This window comes from Platichthys flesus, chromosome 7 (genome assembly GCF_949316205.1).
Source record: "Platichthys flesus chromosome 7, fPlaFle2.1, whole genome shotgun sequence".
Lineage (NCBI taxonomy): Eukaryota > Metazoa > Chordata > Actinopteri > Pleuronectiformes > Pleuronectidae > Platichthys > Platichthys flesus.
Window position 1 is genome coordinate 25914662 of NC_084951.1, and position 12333 is coordinate 25926994.

The 12333-nt window shown below is 45.5% G+C and overlaps 1 protein-coding gene across 1 annotated transcript; it reads right to left on the bottom strand.

Annotated features, from left to right (window-relative positions):
- Nucleotides 1-347: 347 nt before the first annotated feature.
- Nucleotides 348-9981, bottom strand: gdap1l1 (ganglioside induced differentiation associated protein 1-like 1). Its single transcript, XM_062391020.1, has 6 exons — nt 9632-9981; nt 4565-4757; nt 2209-2382; nt 1737-1831; nt 1133-1247; nt 348-1020 (listed from the first exon to the last, which is right to left on the bottom strand). The coding sequence occupies exons 1-6, from the start codon at nt 9809-9811 to the stop codon at nt 677-679; spliced, it is 1101 nt and encodes a 366-aa protein (XP_062247004.1). The 5' UTR covers nt 9812-9981; the 3' UTR covers nt 348-676.
- Nucleotides 9982-12333: the final 2352 nt, after the last annotated feature.

A 12333-nucleotide genomic window follows, 5' to 3' on the forward strand; every position in this document is an offset into this window, starting at 1 on the left:
ATTTGCAAATCTACAAAAGTATGACTAAATCAGTTTTGTGGGGAGAAAAGTTTGAGTCCAGGGAGAAAGTAGTTGGAGTATAAACGGTTTCTCATTTCAAGGACCACCTCCTTTGGGGGACGTGGTCTGCAGGCGTCCCACGAAGGAGGCGGTCTGCGATGAGACGGTTTGATAAAGTTGGACACTATGACAAAGTTTAGATTAATTAATCACCAAAGCAAATGAGCAAATTCCCCCACATGTCAAACGACTCCAGAACAGTTCTCCTCCCTCCTCTCCTCCTGTCCTCTGGCACAGCTCTTCTCGTGGTTGTACTGGTCGAGCCTCAGGCAGCTGGAGGCGTGGTGGCATGCAAAGGTCGGTTAGACTGTGTTTAACTTCTCCTCTGGGTTCCTACGGTAGGTTTTCAGTTAACGAGGATCTGCATCCAACCGAAGTCCAACCAGGACTCTCAGGAGAGGAGCTGCGAGTTCCCACAAATCAAACTTGATTACCAGAAAATGTGCTGTCGAGAATTTCTTATCATGGAATGTTTTAATATTTCTTTGTTCGCCCAGGTGAGTAATAGTGTTCTCTATATAGATTCATTATGTTTTTCCTGCAGTCATAAAACGTTACAGAAAAGTTGAAACATCACACGAATACACAGACATTGAACACGACACGAGGGCATTCACTACATGTATTTCTTTTTTAAAAACCAGTAGGCGAAGTAGCCCATCCCTCCCAGCGAGCCCATGAGAAAAGAGGCGCCGAAGAAGGACGGCGGCTTCTTTTTTACCATCCGAAAGGCGTTGGGCAGGACGGCGGACAGGAGGGTCGTGTGGATGTCGCCCAGGACCTTCCGGAAAGCGTAGCGTTTCTGCACACGCATAAAAAAGGACTGCAGGTTGGGTCGGCTGCCGTCCTCCCAGAATTTCTTAGAAAGTCCCAAGAACTTGAGCCTGTGCAACAAGGCTCCGAGGCAGATATCAGCTAGCGTAAAATCAGGTCCACAAAGCCAGAGCTCACATTTCTGACCTGCGGAGGAGGACGAGAGACAGAGAGAGAGAGAGAGAGAGAGAGAGATCACAGTTGGAAACGTGACCCATGTGTTTTGATGCCATAACAGATAATAATCGTGAGGATGTACCTTGATACTCTAGTTTCCTTTTCTCCAGCTCCGCCTCCACTTGATCCAGGACCATGGCTAACTCCCCCAGGATTTTCTTCAGGTAGTTCACGTTGTCGTGGTCCAAGATCTTCGCCTGTCAATCATCACAAGAAGATGCCGTTTAACAGTGAAATCAGAAGTTAGAGTGAGTTGTTGGTTTGTTAGTGACACACAAAACCTACTGGAGGAATCACCATGAAACCCGGTGGGAGGGCGTGGTCTCGTTCGGGGAAGAACCGTGAAACTTTGGTGCAGATCCCTGAAGGGCTCATTATGGTTTCTACGTTATTTGTTGAATTTTAATGTGTTTGTGCATCTTTTAAAAACACTTGATCAAAAACAAATCCATTTCACAAACATGTTATCACTAAATCCTTTTGTTCACAATATTGATCCAGTTCCCAAAGTGGAGCCGCTGGTTACTAAAGGTTCTGTGAAGCTGGACTCAGCTCACAACCTGAACTGGAGAATCAGTTGAACAGAGCCATTGTCATGAATGTGTTCTTGCGTCCCGGCTGCTTCTGCTTCCTGTCCATTCTGAATTTATGAATATTAAACATATCAAGTTCATGCAGTAACTCACCATGAGCTTTTTCTGCTTGGACAGGTACGGTTCTGTCAGCTGAGGCTCCTCATGGTCCAGCTTCATCAGCTCCGTCGCAGCGTTGGCCAAGTGTCCTGAAGTCACACACACACACACACACACAGACATACACACAAATGTTCAAAGCAACAACATCTATTTCTATCACATTAGCACAAGCTACATGAGCCACTATTTTTCATGGTGTCCATTTATTGATCTGTGTGTGTTAAGGATAAAAAGCATAAAATCTTGCTGCATCAATGCACAATATAAGTGGTGTGTGTGTGTGTGTTAGTGTGTGCGTGTTTGTGTGTGTGTGTGTTACACACTTGAGCGGATTCAGCTGCTTTAGTCCAGTGATAGAGCAAAAACATAACATATATTTATTCAAGTTTTGTGCTTTACAACATCTGTGGTTTCAGCTGCAGGTGTCCCTAATAAACTGGGTAACCTCCCCGGCGTCACTTACTCCGTATTTCTTCGGTGGCGTACTTTGGGATCATGGAGTCGATGGTGAGCTCTGGATGGAGGATGCAGCCGTGTGTGTAGGCGTCCATGGGCAGGCCGTCCAGCAGCGTGCGGTACTGCTGCACGCGCTCGTGCACGGGCGACTCGGCGTCAGGAATCAGCGGCGCCACGGCTTCTGTGGGCGACACGAGGAGAGAGGACATGTTGACGTGTTTCTGTGAGGACGAAGGAGAGTGAGGAAGACTCTGGTTTCATAGTTTCTCTAACACCGCAGAGCTCCTGCAGGTTTCCAAGCAACCATCGTCCACTCTGCTGCTGCACAAACCCAAAATAACACAACTCTGCACGGCGTTGTGTAACCAGGTAACACACACGACAGCGCTCGCTCTGTGTGACATTTAAAACACACTGAAGAGAGTTGAGAGAGAAACCTTCAGGAGACCAACAAGCTTCTCGGAACTGATTCTGAGGGCGAACCTGAAGTCCAGGAGAACCGACAGGCTGCAACACCACGTAACACAACTCCACACACACAGGTTCAGTCCTTTTTGTGTAATCCTGCAAACAAACTGACAAACACATGAGAATATAATCTCCTCAACGTAGGGATGAGAGCACGACAGAGATTTGAATGATCAGCCATAATAATTTTGACAACATGATATCAGATAAGTTTTAAGATAAATCTGTTTGTTCTCAACATCGAGGAGAAAAACTAAACTTCCCACAATTCTCATGTGTCTTGGCTCCGCCTCTGAAAGGTGTCATGTTATATACTTTATGAACTACTAAAAAAGAAAGACACAAACAATATAACACAACACAATATATATAGCAACAATTAAATGTTTCTTGGTCACGATTCATCTCAGAAAACGTCCATCGAGAAAATAAATGAGAAGTTTCCCTCCAGTAGCAGAGCTGCTCTATTTTCCACTAAGACACAAGACACAGACCTGCAATCCAAATCTAATCTGAGTCATTTCTTTTAGACGATATTCTCCTGATGCACGAGTTTCATTTCATGAAGAGAATCTTAAAATAATTCATCTTCAATAAGTGTTGGATGGCTCCAGAGAGCTGAGTCATCGTCCAGCGGCGTCCTGCTGACCTGTGCATACCAAGCAGGCCGTGGTCCTGAAGCCGGGCCGCTGCAGCACCGGGCTGGAAATGTCACGTCAGCAGATAAAAGCCGAACCCATCGGCAGAACCACCTGAGCCAGTGTCGGGCTGCACCTTCATGGTTTGATCCCAGGCTGCCTCTCAGGGTCTGAATTGGCTCCACGCGGATCTGACTCGTCCCTCTGATTAACTCACGCCTGAAAGCACCAGGTTCTGAAACATGTTTTCTTTTTAACCTTCAAACGTACAAACAAACAAAACTCTATCACAGTGCACTCTGGGAAATACTGAGTTGTTTTATTTTCCAGTACAAATCCGCTCAGCCCAGTATCACTGAGCTGAACTGTGGCCGAATGAGAAGAGGACGTCAGACACCAGGGACGATCTCGGCCTTCCACGCGAGCGGTGAACCACATCTTCTCCGACTCGTTCAGGCTCCACTGCTCCGAACGACTGAACACTAACGAACCTGAGAGGAGGGAAATCTCCGATATCGTGCAGCTTCCCTCGGGCCGTCACTGATGTGAGGCTCCCAGGACGTTGTGTAACACTACATGGCCTCGTGTGATGTCACTGAAGCACACAACACCCACAGTGAAACACACAGGACTCCGTGAGAAGCTCACAAGGAGCAGGTTCCACACGGTGAAACTCTTGAAACCCTGCTCCGGTTGTTACTCCCTCACTCCCTATGTTCTACGTCTTAATAGCAAACACTTGTTCGCCCGGTGAACTCTCTCTCTCTCTCTCTCTCTCTCTCTCTCTCTCTCGTGTCTTGTTTTGCCACAGATTTCACCCGAGGGATCATTTCCATCGTCTAATCTGATCAGTGGAGTTTGTGGTGGTGAGGCTGGAGACTCACACTCTGCACTAGAGCAACACATTGACTTGAAGCTTCCAGTTGTCTTCACACACTGACTGTAAACAACCAGGACCGCACCAGGACCTGAAAACCCTCAAGGACCCGAGTCCAGAAAGTCCTGGTTTGAGTCTCAGTTTATCTACAATAAATAAATTCACTGTTTGCTTTCTTTTTCATTCTGGCTATAATACTTTACCATTTTACCCCTTGAGGAGACATGAACCAGGTAATATAATACCCGACCTGACCATCTAAACAACTATAAAAGAACAATAAGATCTCCACTAGGAAGCCCTAACCCCCGGTGTGGCTCTAGGTGAAGGGTGAAGACATAAACAGACGCAGCATCTCAAACCCCATCATGTAACCATACCTCCCACGAAGGTTTTCTCCAGGTAGTCTATAATCTGGTTGTAGTCGCTGATGATGGTGTCGCCGTGGAGGAAGACGGGCACCTCCTCGCCCAGGTTCAGCCTCATGAACCAGGGCTCCTTGTGCTCCTGCAGCGGCATGCTCACGTCCCGCTCCTCGCAGACCAGGCCCTTCTCCCCGATGACCAGACGAACCTGCAACCGGGAAGCACACGTTTAGCTTCTCGGTTCCTCGGGAGGACAGATGAGCAGGATCTGATGAGACGTTCACGAGCAGGAGTTCACTGCTCGCTGCCGCTCTGCTGCAGGAAATCAAACTGGGAAGAAAGTAAAACTGACAAAACCACAGAGAGGTTTGTGTACACTCCAGAAAACATGTTTGAAATCATTTGCAAAGGTTTAAGAGGGTGAGAAGCCCACGAGGGTCACAGCAGGAGGATTCCCATTGCATTCCTGTGCTATAGATTTGTGGGGCAGATTTTTTTAAACTGTATAACAAGAAATAAACGTGTGTCAGGGACAAAGTGTGAAACTCCAGTCGGGCTCAGTTAGTTTTTCTCTCGGGCTCAGAAGGATTCGGACTGAAAAATGAAACTCAAACAATAATCTAGTAATCTAGGAGAAAAGTATTTTAAAGGTAACGCAAAGTGTTTCATCCCCCACAAAACATGTCAGTACATGAAACCTCCGGTGGTTCTGTTAGAGGGAGATTTTGTTGTTGTGAAAGCGTGTTTGTGTTGCATAGAATAAAAACTGATGTTTCAGGCTGTGACGACTTGTTTGTGTGGTCTGACTTGTTTTGAACAGTGTGTTAAAGTTTGAGCTAAAACGAGGACACTCAGGATCCGTTGCTGGATAAACGGTGAGCCGAGGCCCGTGGAGAGCTATTAATAAGAATAAGATTAATGAAAGGAGACGACACTTGGGGTGTGCAGCTCCACGTGTGGCTGCTTAGGCAGAGCAGCGAAATGGGAGTTGAGCTGAAAAGGCCCCCACGTGGTGTAATGAATGATTTAGTAGATCAGTGATTCCGGATGGACGATGGACGACAGGAACTCAAACCGACCAACGCAGAGGAACAGAAATCAGCATTAAAGTTGTTCCACTGTAAATAACTTGTGTATGAAAATATCTCAGCAGCTACACAGTCCCTGTTTGTTATGTTATGATGTTAGTCACTGATCAGCAGTGATGCAGAGTGAGTTCAGCTGCCCGGGAGACACAGAGACACTCACACTGTCCAGATCGGCACTTTACCATGAGACTGAAATATCAAACCACATTTTATCTGTACAGCCCATAATCACAAATCACAACGTGTCTCATGGATCCTAACAAGGTGCAACAACCTCTGTTCTTTACCTTCAAGAGCAACACTACCTAAAATACTACTAACAGGGGGAAGAAACTAGAGTACACAAGTACTGTCAGTGGTGTCCCCCTCCACAACCAACTGGACTGGTCCACCACCACAGACACAGTCCTGAGGGGCCAGAGTCGTGTCCCTCTGCGGAGGAGACAGACGTCCTCAGAGCGTGCAGGACGCCATGAAGGACTTTCCACCACAGCGAGAGGGACGGCTCCTTCGTTCCCACTGATGTCAGACAACATCCGGAATGAAATATTTAAATACTGACCTGGTTCTCCTCGTGTCACTCTACTTATATGACTAACTATCGTTTTGCACATGGGTGTCCTCTGCACATCAGGATATCTCTTTACTTTATAACATTTCTATACAAACCACTTCTACGGTGGGAGGATATTTTATGCGTTTGTTATTTATTTCTATTCTCTTGCCTTCTTCTATTTCTGTTCTCTGGTCTCTGCCTCATTGTGACCTGCCTGCTGCTGTAGTGTTCGTCTGGATCGATGAAGTCGTATCTTATCTTCTCCTGGACACGGAGACGTGAAAAACAGACGACGAGGCAACAACGACTGATTATCTACTTCAGGGTTGTGTGTTCGATTTGGACGTTGATATCACTTTAAATAAATAAATCTAAGTCGTGCACGAATGAAGTAGATTCACTGTCGACTGATGAATTAGAGTTTTACAGTGTTACTGTATATAAAATACAGAGGTTACAACTCTCTCCCATGCTGCTTATATGCAGTGTTGTTTTGGTACATTCACTAAACTGCCTCCTCCTCCTCCTCCTCCTCCTCCTCCTCCTCCTCCTCCTCCTCCTCCTCCTCCTCCTCCTCCTCCGCTGCTGGTCGGCTCAGCTTGAACGTTGAAAACAACGTGAAGATAATTCCTCACACGTGCCGGCGTCACCACAGAGTTTCTCTCCCACAGGCCTCATTGAAGGTGTAAGTCTTCACAGGCCTCCACGCTGCCAGTGCTGCGTCGGTCTGGAGCTGCTACATGTGCCATCTGTCCTGTGAGCTAGTATAGTAGATAGTATGTCCCACTTCAGGACATGAGAGCTACAGCAGCAGTGTGTAAACACACGGAGGAGAGGGAGGAGGTGCTGTGCAGCAGAAGTTCAATATCATCGCTTCCCCGTTTCCTCCTGAGCTTGCTGAGGCAAACAAAGACGTGTAAATAACCCCCCCCCCCCCGCCGTCTGATGACCATCGTGTCTTCACAGAGACGCAGCGGGGACGTGATGGACCTCGTGTCTCTGCATCGCTCAGTGTCTCGTTGCCAAAAGCACTGACGTTAGAGCCGTCTCTTCTCAGAGGAGGAACAGGTGTTCTGCAAGTCACGAACAACTGACTAAATATAACACGGATCTTTCAAGGTGCTGCAGACGGATTTTGACCAATCACATCCTGAGTGTTTGTGAATAATATCAAGTCCCAGAATATGCAGCAGGGTTCTGGTGCAGTGGACCAACTAGTGCTCGGTCTCTTAATCTCCTGAAATCCACCCCCGCCCAAAAATTGTGTTTAAAGCACGCTTCAGCTTGCATGACAACAAATGTCCCACACAAAGTAAAATACACACAAAGCAAATTGTGCCGAGATCGGTGTTGTTGCCCAATGGTCTGTTCACAGGATCATGGCGGTGGTGACGTCTGCTGAGTGACAGCGGCTCCGACTGTGAGCCGCCAATCAAGACTCATCACTGACGTAGCAGCCTGAGACCTCTTCAGATTCATACACGTAAACGTTCGGCCTGTAGGGGGCGATCACAAGGACAAAACACCTGATAAGGAGCAAAACTGAGGTTATGTCCCTAACGTGCTCTAGCAGCCGCTAACACCCGCTAACATCCGCTGGAAGTTGATATTCTCCATCCAGTCCTAAATTCTAAAATACATAAACACATGCCGGGCAACGTGCACCAACCTGTGTCCCATGATGCACTGGGCCACTGGCAGAAAGCAAACAGAATGAAGCTGATTGGAGCTTCAGTTAAAGGTTATTACCTCAAGTTGGAGACGTTATGTTTTCATCTGCGTTTTTTTTATGGTTACCAGGATTATGATTTTATTATTAGGATTAACTACAGGAGGGATGAACATGAAACCTGGTGGAAGAATGTGGGTCAGAGAAGAAGTTATTAAAGTTTAATGTACATCCAGTAATTTTTGTATCACTTTCTTTGACTTGTGTCTTGATCGCTGAGAGAATATGTCCTGGATCTTGATGAAAGAAATCTGATATTTATGAATGTGTGTAATTTGGTGCAGATTGAAATTCGAATGTGGCTCTGACGAGTCTGTGAGCTGTGAGATCTCGACTCGGTTTAATTAACTGATTCATTCTTTGGTCTTTAAAATGTGAGATACAGAGACCAATCGTGTTGCTTCTTCCTCCTCCTTTCGAAGAAAAAAATGAATTCAAATTTATTTTACTGAATATTCATGTTTTCTTTTTCGTCTGAGACTCGCATAAATAAAAACCCCAGAGTTTAACCAGTGTTTGCAGATAAGTCACACGTGGAGGGAGGAGAGGAAAACAGGAAGTGCCTTTTTCTAAAGGACATTTAACCGGTGAACTTGAGGAGAAGATACTGAAGACAAATAAACGGTCCATCTCAAAGTAACAGAGGCTGAGATGTCTTGACTTCTAAAGCCCACGGGTTCAGTTTACTGCTTAGTGCTAATCTGAGTCGTACAAGTTTCACTTTCCACGGCTGTGAACCTCAGACCTATAAAGATCCCACGTCTGTGAACTAAACCCCTGATGAAACAGATATAATGTGAATATACACTGAAACAAAACAGGAAACTTGTATTTTAAAATCTAAGTTAAACGATTTAACAAAGACTGAAGATGAAGCTCTGCCTGTAAGACCTGAAAACCATCTCTCTGATTTGTGCTTTCCGTAGTTTACCCTGTAATTCTGTGTAAAAGAGTTAAATTAACAGTAAAAGTAGGGATAAGGTCTGTGGAACGAAAGGACCTCACGCTAAGGGACCCTACTCTTTCTATTGGACTTGGGGGGGGGGGGGGGGGGGCTCCTGGTGTGAGGGGCCCCAGTTGAGCCCTTTTCTCAAAACACATCATGCAGAGTCTTTCTAACTCCCACAGCCTGAGCCACAGGACATGAAGCTTCCACTGCCACTCACTAGCAAAGCAGTGACCTGATGTTTGTCCTCTTCAAACTCAAGGTCCTCGTGATGAAGCTGCTTCAGAACCAAGAGTTCTAAACGGTCAGTTCTGTGCTCCATGCTATTTTACAGGAGATGCACGGATAGGTTAGTGTCGGCCAGGTGCCTCTGCTGCAGATGGGGGGAAGGTGGCCTTTGGTTTGTTTTGCACATCATCTTGAATGAATTATTTAGGATGTCATGTGTCAGAGCACACAGGCTGAAGGCAGCTCGGGCAGCAGGGACAGGACAACAGCTTCCCCGGGTCCCGGAGACTGATTATTAATGCGCTGCTGAATTGGACAGAAATCCAGGTTTCGTGTCGAGGAAACGAGGCTCGATGCTGCTGCGGCTCGCGGGTCTGCAGCTGCAGGATCACATTCTGATTCCGGTGCAGGAGGAAACATGCACACATGCACGAAAACAACAGGGTTCGGACATGATGGTGAAAACAAGCACGGAGCTGCACATGCAAAGAGACGCCTCCTCCATTTTCATCCTCCGCCGTCTGTGTTTTATTACCTTCTGGGAGGCGAACGACTGCGTCCAGTGGTACAGCACCAGCCTGTCTTTACTGAAGGGTTTGGGCTCTGCCGTCGGTTCCTCGCTCTCCTCCCCGTCCGTGATTTTACCGTCCTCGTCCATGGCTGAGATGGGCCACCAGCTACAGTTGGTGGGGGTAACATGGTTGGAAGACGCCATGACAGAGCGTTTTGTGCGTGTGGAGGAGGAGAGGAGCGAGCCAGGGAGAGAGAGAGAGAGAGGGAGAGGGAGGTGGGAGGGGAGAGAGAAAGAGAGAGATAGTAGAGGAGAGGAGAGGGAGAGAAAATAGAGGAGGGAGAGCGAGAGTGAGCGAGAGGAGAGGAGAGAGAGAGAAAGAGCGTAGAGAGAGAAGAGGAGGGATGGGAGAGAGAGTGAGAGAGAGGAGAGGGCGAGAGAGAGAGCGTAGAGAGAGAAGAGGAGGGATGGGAGAGAGAGAGTGAGAGAGAGGAGAGTGAGAGAGAGGAGAGGGAGAGAGAGAGAGCGTAGAGAGAGAGAGAAGAGGAGGGATGAGAGAGAGAGTGAGAGAGGAGGGAGAGGGGGGGTACCATCAGCAGCTTGCGCTCAGCATCCTCTCCTCAGCGGACAGCTCCGGTGCTGAAATCAGACTGGGTTTTTTTAAAGGAGAAAAATAAAATATAAAATGTGAATTAAATTCATTTATTAACCCGAGCAGCTGCTGAACCAATCACGTGACGACACGTCACCCACCGGAGCTTTGACAGAAGGTCAACGAGCTTCTGTCAGGACCTGAGGCTGAAGCACAGTTCACTGTAAACTACAATAAACTACATTTAACTACAATGAACTAGAACAAACAAATAAAGCTAAGCACAGTACAGAGTAAGGGATATCTACTGTACTCTACTGGCCCAAGCTTAACTGTGATTGGCCCCTGTTCAGTTCAGAAAGCTTCTGCAGCCGAGCAGCAGCAAACCTAACTTCACTAATTTAATCATCTTTATTATAAGTTCAACCTCTAAACCTCTAAAATGGTTTCATGTAAATAACAGAGGCTTGATAAAAAAAAGGTCATTTAATAAAAAGCACAGAAGATTAACCTGAGGTCACGTGACGTCATTTATCATCAACTCCCTGCAGAGGTTTCAAACGACTGGTGCTATGTCAACGGTTTGTCGTGCTTCATCCACACCTGCTGTCATCTCACGACCTCTGACCCTTCAGAGGCCTTGACCCTTGACCCTTATGATGAGAACCACTAAACTACCAGATAAACATAACTGAAGGAACTGCAGCAGGTAAATGTTGTTAATAAGTGAGATTTATTTATATAGAAGCTGGAAAACAACATTGTGGGAAACATGGGGAAGAAAAAACATAAGTACTCATAAACAGATAAAATTAAAACTGCAAAAGAAACAAGAGGCAAAATAAAATAAGATCATTAGAGAATCAAGCTGAAATAAGAGTGAGATTAAAAAGGAAGGTTTCTAAATTATATTTAAAAAAGTCCATTGTAGCACAAGATGTTAAACAGTCATTAATATAACATCACATAACATATTTATCCTCTTTTGAACAAAAACAGCCTGAACATCAACTTAAATATTGTCAAACCTACTACGACATTAATAGTAATAGGATTTTTATTCATAGTGTATCTCAAAACAAAGCTACAAAGTGCTTCACAAACAAAATACAGTAAAAATACATGGAACATAACCAGCAAACGCAATAAAAGGATATAATAAAATCTCGTAAAGCTACATTACAATAGTAAAAACTAGAATTAGGTTAATTCACAAAATGCATTACAGGAAAAGTAGATTTTAAGGAGGAATTAAGAATCAAAAGTAAGTTTACTAAAGTAAAAAAAAAGACTTAAACATCAACACAATCATCAAAAACACAAAGTCGCTCAAACACACACGGCCCAAACTTGAAGGGATGAGATCTGCAGCACGAGGTCGGCCATGTTTGCTCAGGAAGAAAGAAATAATAGTTTTACATTTATTGTGATAATTATGGTTATTTTTTTCTGGCCTGCTGATTCTAAAGGAAGTGGGAGGTGAAATAACGTTGGTGCAGTTCCCTGTGTTGTCCAGCAGAGGGACTAACGAGCTGCAACATTCACCTCTTTTATCTCAACTTCTTGTGAACTTCAAGAATTTGGTTGCAACTTTTTTTAAGCGACAGCGAGTCGATCTTCTAGCAGAATATAATGAACACTGCAGGTAGATATAAATTGATTGATTGATTGATTGATTGATTGTTGGAAGTCCTTTAATCAGAAGCTATTGAGATCCTGTGCCATCCAGTATGAGATATTCATATAAAAAGCTGAATATAATGTTATAATAAAGCAATAAAACTGTAAAAACATCAACCACAGACACAAAGGCTTTAGTTTTATTTATTTATTTTCGGAGGATTGTAAAAATATCATCCTGTTCCATAAGATCTGTGGAGAACCGTGCAGACGAGCCACAGAGGAACATGAGAGGAACATGAGAGGAACACGAGAGGAACATTATTTAACTGCCTGGTTTCTCTCTCCACTCAAACACTGTTAAGAATGAGTGTAGGTCTGTGAGTGCGGGGCAAAGAGAGCAGAGTCCCGAGTGTCCAGTCCCCAAGTGGCAAGACTCCTCTGGCAGGGTTCCTTACAGAGGCAGAGTCAAGGATTGGGTTGTATTTTTGGAAGTGTGTGTCTCTGTGTGTGT